The sequence below is a fragment of the Cebidichthys violaceus genome, unplaced genomic scaffold (assembly GCF_023349555.1).
Source record: "Cebidichthys violaceus isolate CVI_PGR_0920_01 unplaced genomic scaffold, fCebVio1.0.p SCAF_3, whole genome shotgun sequence".
Classification (NCBI taxonomy): domain Eukaryota; kingdom Metazoa; phylum Chordata; class Actinopteri; order Perciformes; family Stichaeidae; genus Cebidichthys; species Cebidichthys violaceus.
In genome coordinates this window covers 8,934,541-8,955,160 of record NW_027176483.1, presented here as the reverse complement: position 1 = coordinate 8,955,160, position 20,620 = coordinate 8,934,541, and the positions used below count along the sequence as shown (strand labels likewise).

At 39.4% G+C, this 20,620-nt stretch overlaps 1 protein-coding gene across 1 annotated transcript; it reads left to right on the top strand.

The window, feature by feature from the left end:
* The first annotated feature begins 116 nt into the window (after positions 1-116).
* iqch (IQ motif containing H) lies at positions 117-20,431 on the top strand. Its single transcript, XM_068723400.1, has 21 exons — positions 117-167; positions 453-563; positions 735-829; positions 959-1,034; positions 1,310-1,429; positions 3,215-3,311; positions 3,538-3,624; positions 3,725-3,912; positions 4,035-4,580; positions 6,065-6,131; positions 7,073-7,156; positions 7,247-7,431; positions 8,380-8,652; positions 8,762-8,950; positions 13,425-13,545; positions 13,782-14,068; positions 17,046-17,204; positions 18,486-18,608; positions 19,075-19,136; positions 19,571-19,679; positions 19,867-20,431. Exons 1-21 carry the CDS (start codon positions 117-119, stop codon positions 19,948-19,950), a joined length of 3,114 nt encoding a protein of 1,037 aa, XP_068579501.1. The 3' UTR covers positions 19,951-20,431.
* The last annotated feature ends 189 nt before the right edge of the window (positions 20,432-20,620 follow it).

Here is a 20,620-nt window from a genome sequence, read left to right as displayed (position 1 = left end):
TGTTTGATCGATGTTAGTAGCTAACTGGTTAAAGGAGTTCACGTTAGCTATTTGATATTGTGACACATGTTTTCATATTATTGTATTATTTTTGATTATTATTAACCCAGTATACCATGTCTGACGAACTTAAAAACGAAGAAAAGTTGGGAGCAGTTTTATTTCAGGTAATGTTGTCTACCTCAGCTAATAACCTATTTCACCAGAGAATATAGTATTAATAATATATATTATGGTTAGCTAGGTTAGGCTAACTAGTTACCTAAGTTTTGCGGATATGTTAAGGTAAACAAGTTGACTGATGTTTCATACGCTGTTAACATTTCTATTTCTTTTAAACCTCGTTACATTTAGATAAACTACCAATACGCAATAACAAGTGTCAAGCTTGTCTATTTTTTGGCCAGATATCCACATTATGTAGGTTACATTACAGAACCTATATTTTACAGGTGCAAGAGGATTTGAGACAACTCAGATGCACTCTCGTCAGTGAGAGGAGGAACACACTGGACATTCAAAGCTTGGACGCTGCCATCGGCAAGACAGAGAGAAGCATCAGGGTGAGGATGCTTCATGCAGAATAAGCACTAATACGTAACATTGAATATATAATATATGTTGAATATATAAATCTACACACACACACACACACACACACACACACACACACACACACACACACACACACACACACATGCATTATTTAATATATGTTTGTTCATTGTAAATAGAAGCATGCAGATGATTATCTGAAAACAGTGAATAAGCAGCTGCTGGTCCTTCCAAGAATTGAAGACTTGCAAAAGAAGAAACAGATTCCCAAATGGTAAGGAAGGAGAAGCTCACGTGTTGTTTACTGTATAATCGTTACAGTAAACAACAAGAAAGAAGTATCTTCAGAATTGCATACATCATAGTGATGTGTATTGTGAGACTGAAATGTGACATCACACAGGCAACCTGCCCTGGAGAGTATCCAAGATGTGCGTCCACAACGGAAAGACATTCCAGGGTCCTTACCTGGGGAAAAGGTAGATTATAATTAATTTTGTTTAGAAAATAAAACTAATTTATTTACTTAGTATTATAGAGTACAAGCTACAATATATACTGTACTTAAGTTAGAAATGCAACTCTTCTATCGTATTACACATTAAGGCAGACAAGACAAACAGAAGTAGACGTGGTGTGGTAGAGCAGCACATGAGACAAAAATAAAACTGCTCAGCAGAAATATACATACATTTAAATTGTTGATATTAACTAACTCAAGTTTTAAAACGTTTCCTTCATTTGTCTTGATCAGCACAAGTCAGCATTAACCAACCGTTTGTTGAGTAATGCTGCTCATCCAAACAATAGAGCTATTATGCACCAGACATTTGGGATATCACTCCCTGATGTCCACAAGAGGAGGACAAATACAGTAAGTAATCTGACTATACATCTAGATTAATATAATAATATAGCTGTAAATTGGGAGTATAAAATTTTCTATGACATGTATATTATCCATAGAATCAACACTTTACAGAGATGTTTGATTAAGCAGTTTCAAAATACAGTATGGTTTTTACTTTATCTATCTATCTATTTTGGCTTTCTTAGTTATGGAGCAGATTTCCTCATCATGCTTCAGTCTTACTGCTGGAAAGGACTATAATCAACTATAATATTAAACTATAATCAGAATAATATCACGTCCTCCAGCTATTTGCTTTGCACAGTGAGATTGATCTAGAGCAGAATTGATTCCTGTGTCTTGAGTCTTTGTTGATATTAATTGTACCATACAGCACATGCCTCAGGAAATATTTGATTAGGAGGCATTACAAGAGGTTTTGCTACAACTAAGATGAATTGGATATCATTGCTCCTTTCCCTGACGCTTACTCCCTTAATCCCCATAATAGACACTTTATGCTGGAGTAAAGAGTGATGGCACAGGTCTGCATTAATAGAGGCTTCAAGTAGCAGTGACATAAAGGTCACTTGGCTCAATGATGACAGCTAGCACTTGTCACAGCAAACAAATTAGTCTTTGCAAAGGTCGGCATTAGTTTTAGATATATTTTACACACTTTATTTTCCAATATGTTTTTGGTAATCTATACCTGACATGAGACATAACGGCCAAGACTGTCACTCTGATATAGGAGGGATGGAAGTGCTGGCTGCAGAAAGCGGAAAGCAGCAGATTGCAGCACATCAGCATTCTTCTAAAGAAACAGGCGCCTGATTGCTGTGCTATGGGCTACTGGTTTACAGCTGTCTCAGGACAGAAGTGGGTACCTGGTCCAGCATGCCAATAAGACAGCCGTAGCTTCCCCAACTGCTAACTACTGGCTCTCTGCCTGCTGCCTCCTTCTGCAACTCAGGCCAGCTCTTCTCCACTCCCTACCCATGCCAGGAAATTAGCTTTTGCATTTTAGCAATTTCACAAAAAGGTGCCACCTTTTCCCAGCCCCATCTGAAACAGATGTGTGCCTTTGAGGGGATATGTTACCAGCACCTGGCTACTACCTGTGGTCTGTCAGAGAGCTCAGTGGTCTGAGGAGAACGAAGGAGAGGACATTAGGTGACAAGTCTGGAGGATCAGCACAGCACAAACTTTGTGTTTTATGAGTAATGACACATTTGAATCTGTTTATATTAAACTAGGCCATCAAATCAACTTCTGATTTGATTACGATGCAATACTATGTATTAAAATATTGAAGTTTAGCAGAACAGAACTGCTTAAAGGTGAAGATAACCTTTAATCTTAGATACTTTGTGATTAATTGATGTTGGGTTGGATGGGTTACAGGACGGTTTACTTTGCCAGTCTTATATTCTTAATGAATACAGCAAATATATTGTTTATAATTATTGCTATCCCACCTCTCTCCTTTATAATTACTCTGCTAGAAAGTGATTTTTTTCCTTCATCACCAAGCTGGCAAGAGTCTGATTAATGGTTGGTTACCTCCGACACTTACAACAATACCTCTCAAAAAGAAAGAAACTCTCATTCAATGTAAACATGCTCAAGCTCTCAACCTGTAACTCTTTCATTCCGTTAGATGAAGCTATAGGGCCAGGCTTCCTTTGCTGTTGGCAACAACTTTTTAGGGCCGGACCAGGAAACACTGGTCCAGGGTCTGGTAGTATTGCTTTGATTTTATTAGATGTACAACTTCTGATCTTATAAAAATGATGTTCTGTTAAGGCAAAACATTGCAGAATAATCACTGGCCCTGTGGTGAGTCTTCCAGTCACAAAGGGCTGTACTAGCCTGGCAATGCCTGAAGAAGACATGGGGACAGGTAAAAATACATTTTATCACCTCAGCACCAACACCATAACTCTGTTACACTATAGACAAATGTTGTCAGGTCAGTGGTTGTTTGTCCAATATTTGTGGAATATTAACATTATGTTTTCCGAATTATTGTCTCTTATTTTATTTAATCTTGCATAGTCTGAAACTTTTAGGAACAAGGACAAGCCCAATGTTTTGAAAGTTCTTCTTTTATTTTCTGTTTTCATCAGTGCCAAATACAAGTTTGCTTCAAATGTCGATCCAGCATAAGGCGGCTTCTCTTCACTCCAGAGAGGATTTATATTCTTCTAAGACAGGTCTGCTCAGTGACTCTGGTGTAGTAGTGACAGCTGCCACTTGATTGATCACTGATAGAGTACAGTTGAGCCTGTCTATTTGTAACTTTTGGTCTGATAGGCTTGAAGTCCAGGTGTCACAAGCAGCTGAAATGTGAAACAGAACCTGGATCCACCTGCAAAAGAATAGACAGGGAATGCACACCCATCTGGACCACCAAGACTCCACCTCCCTCCACAACCTCCAACAGCATGGACCAAAGGGGTTTGATGCAAAGCACCAATGGTCTTATCCCTAAAAGCCCTCATGTAAGTTCACTGTAATAGTTTTAAATATATGTTGAAGTAAATAGAGAGAGATGGTGAACAAAGATAATATTTCAATTCCTTTAACTGTATTATTAAAGTCTATGTTTCCCTGTGTTCTGTAGAATCTACCTGTGGAAGTTCCAGTAAATATCAGCAACTACGACTTTACCATCTTAATGGGACGGACCAACCCAATGGCGACAGATTTCTGTCACTTCAAGCAGAGCTTTAGCTTGTGCTGGAGCAGTGTGGTAGATGCTCTGGAGGCCCTGGAAAAGCTGCTCAGGGACTTTGCTGTACCTCTAGCCAAAGTGAGCGGGGAACGGCTTGTGGAGTTAAGCCATGTTTGGGAAAGTGTTTGGTTAAAGGCTCCTCCAGTGACCGGCTTCCTCTCAGTGCTTGAAAACACGGAGGAGGTATCGGGTCTGGTCTTACGCCCAGGTCAGCGCTACAAGGGAGAGGGAGGCATTGAGGCGGCCGCCATCCACATCCAGTCCTGCTGGAGGCGCTACTTAGCCCGCACCGCCTACCTGCGCCACTGCCGGTGCAAGAGGGCGGTAGAAACCATTGCTGTCTCATGGTTGATGCACACCCGGAAGCGTCATGTCAGGAAGGCCCTGCAGGCCCGGCGTTTCAGACAACTGGAGAATTTTCGCAGCAGAGCCCAGGTGATGTTGCTTATAGTCATTGTGTGATTTCTCTCTCTTACTTAATATTGCTTCTTACCTTTTCAAAGCTCACCTTTGTTTCTAATTTTTCCCCCAATTTCTCAAAATTCGACTTAAACTTTATTTTATGACTTCTCAATTGAATTGAATAAGACAAATTCAAAATGTTGAAGTACATGGCACCTCCATCTGAGGTATTATCATTTATTATTTAAATTAGATTATCTGCATAATATTTGAATGTAACTTTGAGCTTGTGTATTTTACAATCAGTCAATAACGTCAGTGTTTTACCATTAGCATTCAAAATCTGTGTTTGTGTCTCTACCACTCTGAGTAAATGACTGTAAAAGCAAGGACAGAAATGGGTCAATGCCATGTCAATACAAATGCAGGGACATTAATCATGGTATGAAACTTAAATGTGCTTTTGGTTTGAGTAACAGAAACACAGAACAGCAGAGGGGAGCAGTGCGCCAGATGAACAGAGTAGAACAACAGAAAAGATCAAGACAAACACAAAACATCAGAGGAGTTAGATGAACAGAGGGGAACAGCAGAAAGAAAAAGTGGGACTGATGAACAATAGAGAACCTCAGAAATGAAGAGCAAGACGGATGAACAGTTGAAAAAACAGTTTAATAAATTAAAACTAAAGCTACATTGAAAACGCAAGAATAAAAATGTAGAAACAGTGATAGAGGGCTAGAGATCAATGGAAAAAGGTACCCAATGCATTAAAATGGTGAATTACAGTACATATAACAGTAACTAAATATATAATAACATGTTATAAATATTATAGATGGTTTAACTATTTAAAATAAAAAAATGCGTTGTTGTGATTTTAGGTTTTAAAATCAAAACAGATTGTAAAATACCAATTTACTACATTACATTACTGCAGACATTTCTAAATTCTTTCTGCCATAGAAGAACCTCACAATCATAACCTCAAAAGATAAAGATCTTCTTCTATTTAGCTCTTCAAGAGAGCAGTATGACAGCACAGTTTTTCGAGATGATGTTCTATACCTTTTTCTCCTTTCAGCATAGATGTCATGTCTGTGCTGTCATCTGGGTTGAACATCTTTTGGACTGCTGACACAATATTAATTAGTGCCTACAAGTTAATTCAGTTTCAACATCGCTGTGTGTGTATACATGCACTAAATGTATGTTCTCACTCTTTAAACATCCATACCCTGTTAATTAAGCCTACTAATCTTCCCCTGGCAGTAGCATCATGTACCTTCCTGATTGAATTAATTGTGAGAAGATAATTCTGAAGTAAACGCTTAATTTAATTAAGGTGGTATTTTATGCTTGGTTTGCTTCTGTTTGCCCAGAGAGAGATTGGCTTGATGTGTTTTAGCTATGCAATGATGATTTGTGTCCGTGTGTGTGCATGTGTGTGTGAGTGTGTGAGTGTGTGTACGCATCCAAGCAGCCCCTCTCTGATCACTCCTTTTCTCCATCCCCAGCATCTGGCAGCCAACTGGAAACACATCCAGTCCTCCAAGAGGACCATTATCCACATCCCTTCATTAGGTAGCTTTCTCTGCCTGCTGCACACACACACACACACACACACACACACACACACACACACACACACACACACACACACACACATCTGATCTAGCAGCAGCCATCCCCTGTCTCACCACTCTGCTGCCCCAGTCTGTGGCCCTGGTGGAGGCACTCTGTCTCGTTCAAATGACTCTCTGCAGGAAAGCACTCACAGGGTGATGACAGTCCCCATCCCAGGGAACTGAACAATTTAGTCTCTATCGCCATTTAATTTGCAGATTAAGCAAATGAAAAGCCATTTTGTTGAATATTTGCAAGAGGTCTTATTTTATTGCTGTGCAAAAAAAACACACACACAAAAGAGGAAGAGGCTTTTGTGTTTCTGCACTAGACAGAGTGCAAGCTATGATCCCTTCTTGTTCTAATTTCACCGTGGCACTCACATTTAGACTGTAATCAGGCATGTGCATTGTAAATCATTGAGCGATTGTCTGAAATTATTAAGGCTAATTACTAGCAGATGGAATGCTTTATTTGCACTTGGGGTGGCTACAGAGAGTGCTGTGTGAGCAAGGATAATTAGAAAGTTGAACCCCATTGTTGTTAATTAGCATGAATCCAATCATTTAATTACCTTGATTCAGTTGAGATTTCTCTCTCAGGCAGAAATCCAGACAGACATAAAGCAAAACCCTGGCGGTACCACTGGATGTAGCACAGCGGTGACTGGACATGGTGCAACAGGATGCCCAGCACACTGCATCTGCTAGTTATTAGGCTAAATTAATCATCCGATTGCCCTACTGTGTGATTAGACATAACTACTCCTCCCCCAAGTCTAGTAGAGCACACATGAGAGTAGTTGTACAGAGCTTCAGATTTTTAATAAAGCCAGTTAGAGATGATATGAATCTCTCTTTGAAAGTCTTGTGCAGACTTTTGTGACCTTGTTCTGACAGGATACTCTCAGAGCCAGCGCATGAAATTGAGGGGATATGACATCCTACAGAACATCCAAATAAGCAGACTGTGTGATATTAGAGGTAGGAGCTTTTCTTAAAACCTCACTAGTATATACACACATTCACTTTCTCTGTATGCTTTAATGTAAACACGTCTTTGTATGTTTTAAGATGAAAATGTGCAGGTGATCTACGTATGTCCACGACATCTCGGAGATGACATTTTGCACTATTACACCAGCCTCCTGAAGTGTGATGGAGCCTCAAACGAGGACGACACCAGGCCCACTGCGGGCTCCTCCTCCTCGGTCAGACGCTTCATCATCCTCACACCTGAGGCTGTAGATTATTTCCCGGTAAGATAAATCACGTTTACATTTTGTGAACAAACAACTTTGAAAAAACAAACCTGACGATGCATTCCATTTTTCAGTAGGATTTTAGAATTTACTGTCGAGGAATCAATTGTATTGTGCTGTAGAGGTGCATCAAGCATCTGTAGTTTGTGAATTCTCCTCTAGAGGGTAATAGAGGAGATTGTTATTATACAGTTGCCTTAAACTCTGTGTTTAAAATGTTTTATTTCTTTTTACAGCTTTTGAAATTATACATCTGTGTTATTTCAATGTAAACACACTAGAGCTAAGTTATACTTAATTAAAAAATATGTAATGGTCTCTAGCTGATGTTCAGTAAATAATTTAATTCCATATTAATTGGTTTTATTATCAGTTTATTCTATCTAACTGCTGCATTTAAAAAAATTCGGAATAGTTTTGATTACCTCAATACAATAAAATGAAGGTATTATTGTATTGTCTTTTTACATCCGGCCATTCAATCCATCTTTTTATATCCTCTTGCACTAGATTAAATGTGCAACATGACGTGGTCTTCTTCATTTCTGTCTATTGATTTTCCTGCTGTTTTGTTGTTAAACTGTGCCAGACGTGTTGCTGAGATGAATCACTGGTACCCATGGCTGGCAGCGCATTCTGCCACTGACAGAAGGGATAATTCCATGTGGATCAAATAAATACAGATGTGAAGTAATTAGTTGTATTCCCAAGGAGCTCATTGCTAGCACACATTAAAGATGTGAAGGATAGGGGAGGCCTCCCACAGGCAGCTTTTATCAATTCAACCTGCTGGAATACAGGAGAGGTTAAAACCCTGCTGGCTATTACAATAATAGATCTGTTGTGTGTACACAGTGATAAATCAGGTCAAGAAACAACCCTTGGAAGACACACTCAGAACTCTTAGCTGCAGCAGAAATCCTTTTTCCTGTCTTTTTCTTCCAGACCCGTAACATGTGCCTATCCACGCTGCTAAAGTACAGTCCACACACCCTGAAGCGCATCAAGCACCTGATCCAGGGGAGGCAGGCCTATATAGTGGGTTGGGTGGCCCATGTGGATGACCTGGCAGTGGCTGATGAGCTAGGAGTGCCAATCCTGGCTCCAGAACCGGCTGTTGCACAGCTCTACAGCACCAAATCTGGAGGGAAGAGGATCTTCACCGAGGCAGAGGTTGATGTGCCTCCTGGTCAAGGAGACATCTACACGCTCAACCAGGTCAGAGATCAAAACACAAATGCATTCACAGATTGCATTACAGCTTGAGGTATTTTATCAGTGCCTATACTATTTTGTTTGTAATTCACATGTATCTCTCTTGGTTTAGCTTCATGAAACACTGGCTAGACTCATGACTCAGAATATTGATGTGCACCGCTGGCTTTTCAAGATGGACTCTGAGCATGGAGGCCGTGGCACAGCATACTGCGATACGTGCCATCTAAGCTGCTATAACTGGGCCCTGCAGGAATGCCACCGCTATGGTCCTGAGCTATGGAACACAGAAGGGATTCAGGTAAAGGTGTCACTCAGAGGATTACGTCATTCGCTCCCTTTCATAAACTATAGAACCACTTCTTAGAGGACCCTTTATACACTTAATTGTATGCAATTCTTTATTGAATTTGCTTGAATTTTGGTTTGTGTTTCTTATTTATTTCCATTATTACTTCTCCCTAAATTTATGTTTTTTTTACTATTATGTCTTGTTTTTATGGCTCCCCCAAAGCACTGGTTTTAGAAAAGTGCAATACAAATAAACTTTATTGCTATTATTATTAGACTCATACCAATGAGGGATCGGCCATTTAAAGTTATCATGGTAACTAGATACTTAACAGATAACATTACAGTAACAGTTAGATATTAAAATGGAGATTGTGATCCTTGTTGTGATGAGACAGCTAAAAAAGGGTGAGATTCACTTCTGTCATTGAACGAAAAGCTGAGGTCACAGTGGGGTCAGAGAGATGCCGTCATTTAGTTAGAGTGGGTGTTTTATTGGAACAGCCACAATGCTGGTCCCTGTAGTACAGTATTTCGAGCATCGTCCCCAGAGTCACAGACTATATCTGTTAATACACAAAGCCATTATCCATTCTCTGAGGCACACGCATCAACTAGTGTCGGTGTGTTGGGGAGAACAGCAGCCCGTCCAATGGTATTAATTCCCTAACTCACCTGGCAGTCACAATTAAATCACAGTACAGACAGTTTGGTCAACATCTCTATCTATACTTGTGTATACATTTTGAGAAAACATTGTGCAGATTATTGTCACACAGATTCACAGCTAAATTAATTTGTATTACAAAGGCCTTGAAAGTATATTGAAGAACAAATTACTATAAATACTTGAATTCTTTGATTGCAGCTGGTGTTGATGCTTTTATTTGCGTCTAGCATCACAACACTGAGCTTTCTGTCTCTGCCTGTCCATAACGGTCACTGGTGAGGTCTGGGTCATTTGTAAAGAGAAGATTTTAATACAGGTACCGTGTGTAGTGTTGAAAGTGTGACTTTGTAATTATTTTATAAATTACATCTTACATTTGCTTTCCACTCAAAAAATAAATTCAGATTTAATCGCAGACCTATTCAAACAGATAAAATACAGTTAATCATTTATAAACCATTCATTTGGTACAGATGCAATGTGTACACAGCTTCTGAGCCCCTGGCTCTTATTTCTCATATGCTTACAAAGTAGCCTTTGATTTTCTGTCATGTGTTAATTACCGTATTTTCCCATTTAACTGGGAGCTTTGTGTAAACTAATTACAGGCTAATGATTGTGGGCTTGGAGCACAACGATTTTACTTTTTATTCGATTTGAAAGAACAGCAGTCATCTCAAGCTTCTTATGGCTCACTCTGTTTTGTTCCTATTAGCTCGTTCTTTGATTCATAGTGGATGTGCAGTGCGGGGCTGTAATTGTTGTGGCATTGGTGCTGTTAATTATGGCAGAGAGTGGCTGAGCCACAGCCAAGGTCCATAATGGTGGCTGAGGCAGCACAGGAAAGTAAATGGGGTTTGTTTCACCAGCTGGGGTCCCATGGAGAGGGAAGAGTGCCGAGGCCCCCAGTGTAGGCCAACAGCCTCGGGGCTTGTGGGCCATATGGACACAACACTTTAACTGGCCTTTATTCTACACCTTCCTCTTTTAATCAAAGCAAAGCCCACATCCTGTGCTCCTCATTGCATGATTTTTTTCTTATGACATTGTTTTCCTCTAAAATGTGTTAGCCCCTTAATGTATTACATCGCCCCTCTGCTGTTGTACTTGTGTACATTGAAGATCGCAACAATGTTGTTGATTAGATAGAAACATATGAATATTTTATATCAGTGTATCTCCTCGCCATCCTCTCCTCTCAGCAGAAAGTATAGATGGATGTTCAAACATGGCAGTATATTTTGAGATATAACACTCATTAACTTGCCACTTTGCAGAAAAGAAGTAGACCTAATTGCAATGTCAGTGACAGCTAGTGAAAAGGATAGATACTGAATACAAGCATTTAAGCAATAAATGTTTAAAGCTATGTTTATGAAAATAGTAGCTATTTAATTAATTATTAATGCAACACAAATGACCAAATGAAGCATTTTAAATATTAATTCATAATTACCAAGAATAACACCAAGATCATTGTTTACAAAAAAATAACAAATAAGTAATGATTGAAGTGTATTTTATACAAATATGTGTTACAGTTCAGTGGAATGTGTCATCCCCTTTATAGTCCCTGGAAAAGTAGAGCGGGGTTAGATTGTGTACTTATCCCCAGTCTGCACAGACTGTGTGCATACTTTTGTAATTATTGCTTGTTCTGAAGGGCTCAGCATGAAGAAGCCTGACTCACAAGATTGCCATGTGGTCTTTCAGAATAATACCAACATTCAGATCCCTTCTGGCTATGTAAAAGAAAGCCTAAAAGGGTACGACAACAAGCGGGAGGAGGGTTTCGCATCCTGTAGGAGCTTCCACAGAGGTCTAGGAGATGGTGTGTTTCTCTGAATATTGTGAGGCCCACAGCCTCCAGCACAGTGTTTCCGCCTTCAGAAAGCCCCCAGGCCTCTTTTAGCATTTACACAGAGAGAGGTTAAAGACATGTAGATCTTCACCCATGCAACGCCTGAAGGGGGCCACAAACACACATTTAAGCGCTCACCCAGCTTGCACATGGATCATTAGGCACAAGAGGGTAAAAATTACACCTAATAGCGTCAACAGATGGAGTATTTCTTTTTGCCACGCTGTGTACAAACAGATCTTGAGCAACACCTTATTTAGGTGAAGTTTGTCAACGAAATGGGTCATTTGATAATCACTACCACTGAAGAGGCACAGGAACATTTTGTACAGATGTTTTCTGTCTAAATATTGTGCAGTCTGTGATTGCATGGAAGAGTTTGAATATATTATGTTCAGCTTTAACATAATTAACCTGAATTTACCTTAATGATATTTTAAAACATTTCCTTTGGTCCATGTTTGATTTGGAGAGGAAATGTTTCTCCCCTTTTACAAAGATGTTAAATTAGACCAGGGATGAGGAGAATGTCAACAAGCGAGTAACTTAATGTTTAATTTAGTATTACAGATGAAAATTGTAGTGGGATGTTGTAGACTGAGGTTGTAGCTTAGGTGGGACAATGCTATAGAAAATAAATATTCATGCAAAATGTGTCACTAGTCAGATTATATCCCTCTATTCCAGAGACGTACTGTAGCTCCGTTGTTTCACCATGTAATGGAAAGATGAAATAGCAATCAAAGAGGCAGGTTCACATCTATTTTATTTATGACCAGATTGCTTGGCTTTATGTGGACACCAAGCAAAGCATGAATCCTATCACAGGGTACTGTACGCAGTTTAAGTCCAAATAATTTATTGCAAAATACCTTTTTTTTTCTTTTTTTCCTGTCCTGCTGTTCCTGTGAACTGCATAGGCAAAGTCCTGGGGTGAGTTTGCTCTTCCGTTGAAAATGACAACCGTTGCTTTACACTTTTTGCCGCACCATTGTGTGCTTTATGGTTTGTATAGGGGGAATCACTGAGTAGCATTTGACCTCGCCTCTTACAGTACTTGAATATGATGATGGCCGTTACATGACTGGAATATCAACAGCATAATCTCCAGTCCTGTCTCCAGTGAAGCCAGACAGCGTGTACTCAAAACAAAGTAACGCTCTGGATGGAACAACAAAGACATTATTTTCCATTCAGACTTTGTCTTTCAGGGAGGTTTCACACATTTTATTGTGTATGACCAAATTAAATTCCTGTCTAATGGTCATATGCAGACATTACTACATACAGAGCCCTGTATTTAAAAGCAGATTCAGCACTTGGACTTGTCATGCAGTCAACACACAGCATTCAAGTGTAGTTTTAACACAATATATACGTATATGGTATAAAAAGAGTCATTGTTACTTTGACTATCACAGCATTGCCAGAGGAAACAGTGTACTTGAGTTGCCAAACTGTTTAAGAGACACCTAAAACAAAAGTTAGAAATTAACAGCATAATTAAGTGGTGAAACCATTATGGCATTTCCCAGTTACAGAAACAAGAGTGATATCGATCCCAGTCAAGCCCTGATTGATCCCCAGATAGATGGGGTTAGCTTAGGCATTCATCAGCTGCCCAGTGGAGAGAGTTGTTATTGAGGGCAGGTGCTGTCTGCGTGGCTGTGAGTTAAAGCCATTAGACTCCTGAGGCCTTCTGATAATAGGCTGTCACTCACAGACAGACCCTCCCGCAGTATCCATCAGACACTCACGCAGAAATTGAAGCAGCCACCAAAGGTCTCGAGGATAACAAGCAGTCACTGGAGTCATCCGGATAACACAAGGGCATTTCCAATAATGTAATCGACACCTAGAAAGCTTTGATAATGGGACAAAATAAAGTAGCCAGGGCTTGTATTTGACAAAACATAATGTCCTAATGTATGCACCTTAACTCTCTTTCTGCAGGAGTCCGTACTCGTTAGATATTTAGATGAAGTCCCAGCATGGCTTGCTCGCTACGCCCAGCCTGCTAAAACCTCCTGCTATCCCAACTGGGCCTGCTTCCTGAAGACCTTCCTCAGTCAAGGTCAGATACTTATTGTCAGGCTCTGAAGGCTTTTTACCTGTGAAAACAACCTTTTGGAATATGCTAACAGTCATTTCATATGTCCTCCCTGTAGTTCCCAGATGTTGCCTATGTGACCTGACAAGTTTAATACATTTCATGTTACTTTTGTTGATTATTAAACAGAGCGGTTCAGATGCTGTATTATTTTTGCTGTCTGTACTGTAGCCATTCCTCTGCTCTCACTGTGTGCCCAGGCGGTGTGGTGGAGGCCTACCCCCCTTCAGAAAGTGTCACCTGCCTGACGGTGGATCTGCTGCTGGAGCCCGGGGGTGAGGTGACCATGCTGTCCTGTGGAGACCAGCTTCAGGGCTCCTGTCACCTGGAAGCTATCGGCTCCACTGTTCCTCAGACCTCTGTACACCCAGAGACCTTGCAATCCCTCTGCATGCATGTGGGCCAGGCCTGTCTACAGCGCCTTATCGTGGGTTATGTCTCTGTGGACCTGACTACCTTTCTGAACCGCAACACCATGGAGCAAAAGGTGAGCTCATGCTACTACAATAGATATGGTCTTGGCTGTTGTAGCATGTGGGGTCCAAACTCTCTATTTCACCATATTGGTGGAAGAAATACTTTTTAAAGCTGGGTCAAGGATCCATATGAGCAGATAGGTGTCTACGCTACTGCTCCTCTGGGATTTGGAAAACAGGCAAGGCAAACAGTGGGCACAGGGACCGAATGTGTCACAAGGCCATCTAATAAACTGTCAGGTCTTATCGTGTCGATACACTGATTCCACCATTTAAGGCTTGCCCTTTAACCTAGCAGTGCCGAGAAATTCAGAGGCACCTATCTTTCAGACAATAGGTCATTCTAAAGTGATTTGGCAGCTTCACAGGGATGCCCTGTCAGTGTTTAACCCCTAGCTGCTTACCTGCAGTGGGCTGCTGAAATGTGTCTCGTTATTATAGCGAGGCACCACCGAAGCCTTATCTCATTTGTCAGGACTAAGTTTCGTTGAAACCTTCTTGATTTATGATATTGGAAATGGGCTGGTTTATGATGGTTTAACCTCTGCTCCTAACATGTGGCTACATTGACTGCTTATTGATCCAGAGCTGTAAAATGAAATGCTTTGTTTATAATGTGGTCTATACAATACTAAACCTGCAAAAGAGTGGAGAAAGCACTAGAGCTACTTTACAGTTTAAAAAAAAGGGTATGAAAAAGGACACTGAATGTGTTTTTTTCTTTCATTAACTATACATCAGATGGTAACGCACATTCCTCTTATTCAGGACATTTCAATACATCTCTTCTATTTTCTTCTCTTTACTGTTGAAGCTTTATTTTGGTTTGTATTCATAATGTATTCTCAGTATAAAAAAATATTTGGAGACACTAGCTAAGGGCATGCTTGCCACTAGAGGGTAGTCTCTTATGGATTAGATGTTAACACACAGTGTGAGCAAAGCAGTGTTCAGACAATGCAATTTGTATCTCAAATACATACATCTACATGTATATAAAAATAAATTATTATTTTTATTATTATTGATTCCTTTAAGACTTAAAATACAGATTGTTTTGTCAGTAGTCTTTACACAGAGTCTGGATTTTATCACATTGTAATAATTTAAACGTAATAAAATATATATCTCACAGTATATCTTACATTTTAGGATTTCATTTAATCCCTAATTTGTAATTTTAGTGACACTAAAATCTGAAAATATACCACTTCTCAAATTTATCATATGAACCAAACCTGCTCTTTTCTTTAACTCGATAATGACAGCCTTAAAATTAATTTTCAGTTTCAATGTTGACCCAAAATTAAATGGGATTCATTGACAGCATAATTAAGAACAGACTATAAACAGCATGTGCTTCAATAGAGGCAGGAACATTAAAAGACAGATTCTTAACCATCTCCCCGCACACAGAGCAGACAGGGGAGAGCCACATGGGCAAACCTGTCTGGATTTAAACATCAATTTAGATTCAAACCTGTTGCTAAAAGCTGCCTACTTTATTTGATGGGAAGAAGTGGGTCACATATGTTTGCCCTTGCAGTCTTTCCTCACATTGTGGAACGGTGGGGCCCCAGCTGCAGCATCAGGGTTTTTAATGAAAATGCAAGGCAATAGAAAACAGGTACAATCCAGGCTTACATTTCCCACGGCTTTGTTAAGAGTGACAATGAGACATTTGAGTAAGAATTTCAGTGAGTGGAATGAATGGCGCGGTGGAGTGTGTCCGTCACTCAGGCCCAGGTATGAACCTGATGCATAGAGACTCGTGTCCGTCCAGTGGTAGCTAAAGGTGGCTGAGTGCAGAACGTACTGCTGAACTTTTGCTAAACAGGAACAACACAGTGTTTAGATGTGTACTGTTTAAAAACATGTGTCACTAATACGAGTATTTCTTCAAGTGATTCATTGGAAATATATTTATGTATTTGTACAGCCCCTTTTAAAATTCATATATTATTGTAGTTTTGCACTTAAGTTAATTACCTGAAATTAGCTATTAATCAATTATTCTATAGCAAATATCATAAAAATATATTAAGCATTTTGATTATTTTTCAAACAAAAATGGCGAATTTATCAGGTTGCAGGTTTCTTTGTCTTATATCATTGTAAAACTGCACATCTTTGGGTTTTGGACTGTCGGTTGGACAAAACAAGACATTGGAAGAAAATGGAACCTTAGAAAATGTGAGAGCATGGTTATATAAAAAATGGTTGATAGAGAAACTAATTGTGAGATTAATCAATGATGAAATGAGTTGCAGCCCTAGACTATGAACTATGATTCACAACATATTTGAATTTAATAAAACATGTAATGTGGCTTATAAGAGAATCACTGTACATGGTGAGATATCCGTGTGTTAGTGGAGATAAAATGCTCACGTTTCCGAGACTGCAGGGTTCAGACATGCAGCGATTTGCATTCAGTGGCAGGAGCGTTTACTTTGACAAATAGGAACAGCAAAGGGAGGCAGCCGACTGCCACTTAGTTATTAACAACTCCTTCACTGGTGATTTATTTGCCACTTTTGAAGAGAGGGCATAGCTATTAGGTTATTATTGGGAAAATTAGCCCTGTTTAAGCAGAAGGCTACGACCATACCTGACCCCTTAATATACTTATAATGATGCCATTTACTATACATATCTGAACTTAGCTTCTCATCAGACCTGTGCCAAACAAACTAGCCCAAGGCAGACTGAGTACAAATACGCAGGGAAAGATCTACTTTGTGCACGTGTCACTCCACAGCTGAATTACCTAAATCTGTCGAGCACACTCCATTAACCGTGTTTTCCTTTCCCCTGCCTCTCAACATGGATAACACTGTAAGGATTAAAAGGTACTGACCCCTCTCTTTATAAGGATTGCTGGGTGAAATACTTTGATGTTCCATTTTTGTGATTAAATTGGAATTTAAGTTTATAGTGTCTGTTTGTCTCTGCTGTGACACGGAGTTCACGATGTCTTGTTTGCAGGTGTGGGCTATTGATCTGGACCTCACATACAGTGACCAGCTGGCCATGACCCAGATGCTTCTGATGATGACTGGAGGAACGCTGAATTGCCGCACAGGCTGTTTAGAAGTGCCAATGCCAATCCAAGAAAAATGCTGTGAACATCAGATTGCAGCCAAAGTACCATTTTATATTTGCTTATAACGACATTTTTGATAATGTAACATTTTTCTAAAGGTCGATTTTAAATGCTTTATATTTGAAGTTGTATTCTTTTGCAGTGTCCTCAACAAAAAAGAAACCACCAGTTCTAAAGCAAGCAGAGACTTAAGAGGATATTATTGTACCACTACAGTAATCACAAAGATAGATCAGTGGTTTCCTCTTCATCTTTGTTAAATACAACTAAATAATGTAATTACGCACTGAGCTCAATTGGTGTTTAGGTGCTGAATTCATTATCATTTTGATAGATGGGCCTAAATAATCAACACATTAATAATTCATAACATTTTCATTATGCATGTGTATGCATGCTTGAACACCTCATCAACCTGGTGCCAGACCTTAAACAATAGAGTCCTTTTATTAGCAGTATGCCTGAGTTTACGCTTGTTAATCTGCGACTTGTATTATTTTATCAAACATTCATTTAGGCGGTAGCCTGGTGCTTCAGTACAGCAGTTGAGCCACCGCAGTGGTTAATGGCTTTACCAGTGGCCATCATTAAGGGCCTGCATATTACAACCACAATTAAATCCCTGTTGGACACTTTTATTGTTGTGTGAGGGTCCTATGTTTGACAACCGCAAGCACACACCCATCACAGCGAGTTACGGGCTATCTCCTGAGCTCACAGAGGCTTAGGCCTGCTCTTTTTGTCTCCCAAAGGTGCTTGAATAGCAGGAACATTTTTATCCTCTTGAGCCCTGCCACTTTTAAGTAATCAACCTCTCTAGTGTTACTTATGACACTCACATGCTCAGAACCCCTCCATTATGGTGACATGTATTGTGCGTTGAGTAGTCCTTTTGTGCATTTGGTAGTGCTTTTGTCTCGAATTGAATGCAAACATTTGCAGTCCCAAAACTGTGGTTTCTTTGATTGGCATCGTACAATTAAGCTCATCTTGTATTTGGCATGTCTTCTAAACATTAATTGTTCCTCCCCGCAGTTAATTAAGAAAGGCCCAACAGTTTACCACATGTTCCCCACACTCATCATGTTTACTAATCACACACACTCCCCAACCTCAACAGTGACCCTAAGGACATGTGTATGGGGTTCAGCCATCTCTACTTCACCCATTTTACACACACCACCTATTATACTTTACCACCAAATGTAAACACATGACATGCTTTTGTCTTGTTATAGATACAGGAAGACTAATGGCAACAATCATACTTATATTTTTGTCTCTTTCTTGTTTTCTTGCTTTTTTTCTTTTTTTCTTTCCAGCCTCCTGTGGTTAATCGTTATGCAGTTATTGGGAGCCGCTTGTTTCACTCTAACCTTTCCATGCTGTACCATAATGTGTTATTTATGGTGTGCAGGGCTCATGGCACAGGATTTAACATAAAGGTAAAAACCTTTAAATCATCTACATATTGTCAATTTTTCTGCTTAGTATATGATTGATTTAAAGGGTAACTCTGCCAATTCTACACCTCAAAGTCTGTTTAAAGATCTTGGGGAGTTTGAATAGTTCCCTGAATAGTTGAGTTTTCGAGTGGTGTAAAGACTACACGTTTGAAAATGCAAAACAAACTATGGGTGTGTGCTGTCAGAAAGAAAACCTCTTTGTCCGGCTCCTCATCTCTGCTTGAGGCTAGCAGGTCAAGGCTAAATTAGATGCTGATAGCACAACACATAGAACTGATGGCCAAATTGCATTGTGGGTAAAGCAGGATCCATGTTTTAACAAGGAAGAAGAATGTATAGAATATAAAAGAGGATTTCTCGAGTTGTCCCCCATTGATATTGATTTGAATCTACACGATGATGGAGCTCTTCTTTTGACTGTGTGTTTGTGGTTCTTCATTTTCAGAGGAAGCAAGGAACAGTTTTTGCTGTTTACGACAGCAGTGAGCGTTGCACCCTTGGAATGATGTGAGTATTCCTTATTGCATCAAAGCCATATACATACAGTATTTATCGCCAGGAGAAGGAATTCTGAGCACATTTAAGTTTGTTTTTCCTCTCTGTTCAAATAGACAAGCACATGAAAAAAACAGTAGAGGATAAGAGACTTCTCCAGAGTGAGAGTAAAGACAATTCTTTTAGAGGATTAAGATGCCACCTCTGGCTTTGTAACTGTTACAAACTCTACAAGTTGTTAAGCAGAGGGTTATTTAACTTATTTATCACTCAAATCCTTTAGCTGTAACAGTTACATCAAGCTGTGCTCATCCCCCTAAAGAGTGAAGATGTTGTCTGCTGAGAGTTTCATTTAACCACCACCGTCAGATGAACACGGTGATTGTTTCTTAGCTGGCAACATGGGGAACGTTAGTAAACTCGTTTGTTTGGGGTGTCGTTAATAGAACAGTCTCGGAAGATCTCCAGGGAGCTCTGGTGACCTTTGCTCGGAATCTGTCAGTCATTCATCAGGAAATATCGCCCCCTAAAATGCAAGGAGAAACCAATTTTAAGGTACCATGTTAATGACTTAACGATCGCTCCTCATCTATATCATGAAACTTGCATCTTCACTTCAGCTCTGGTCAGCTGGAATGATTTTGCTGAAGTGAATGTTGTGTATTTTCAAATGAAAGATTGTTGTTGTGTGGAATAATAATGAGTAGTAATTTGACTTATTTTATCATTTGTTTTTTTGGAGGTGCTGATCAAGAACATAGAAGATGTTCTGCAGATAACTGTTCAGAACAAGATGCGAGCTGCGGAGGATAAACCGGTTGCTTAAGACAGCTGCTTCAGTAATAAACTTGCCTTACTCTTGTGGAGTTAAGCCATCACGTCTTTGCCACCTTTAATGTGAAATCACACTGTGGATATGTAAACCTGGAGATGAATTAATGTTGATCAAACACAGAGAGCTGAATAAATCCCTGAATCTGCCATGAACCTTATAATAAATGGTTTTGTAATGTGTTTTAACTGCTTGAATATGGTTAAATATTGGAAAATGCTTATAGAGACATACAGTAAACTACACACAAGGTAATTCCACTGGTGAATGAGTCAAGTATTCATTCATTCAAATTATATGAAGCCATATTATTCTGTGTGTCATCAAATTAATATGTAATGTTTATAGATGACATAGATGAGTATGCCGAGTATATTATTTAGTGTTATTGTTTTGTGAGATGTTCTTTAATTCATTTGTCTGTGTACTGGTGACCACACACTACTTTGTTCAGTTTATGAGAAAGTTATTTGTACTGGCTGTAACTTGATTTACAAAAGACTACTTCTGTTTGTTGACAATATGTAATATGTTGTTGTTTTTTCTTTTTTGTATAGACGCATGTGTCTGAAATAAATAAAGTTTTACATTTCTTTCTCAGAAATCTTTTGTTGTTGATATTAACAAAAATGATACGCTAACTTACAAATGTTCATAATTATTC

Bases quoted from the DNA above. Each gene is read 5' to 3' on its own strand.
- iqch (XM_068723400.1), top strand. From the start codon at position 117: ATGTCTGACGAACTTAAAAACGAAGAAAAGTTGGGAGCAGTTTTATTT. The intron at 3,625-3,724 runs GTCTGCTCAGTG...TTGGTCTGATAG, and splicing joins TTTATATTCTTCTAAGACAG to GCTTGAAGTCCAGGTGTCAC. The intron at 19,680-19,866 runs GTACCATGTTAA...GTTTTTTTGGAG, and splicing joins AAGGAGAAACCAATTTTAAG to GTGCTGATCAAGAACATAGA.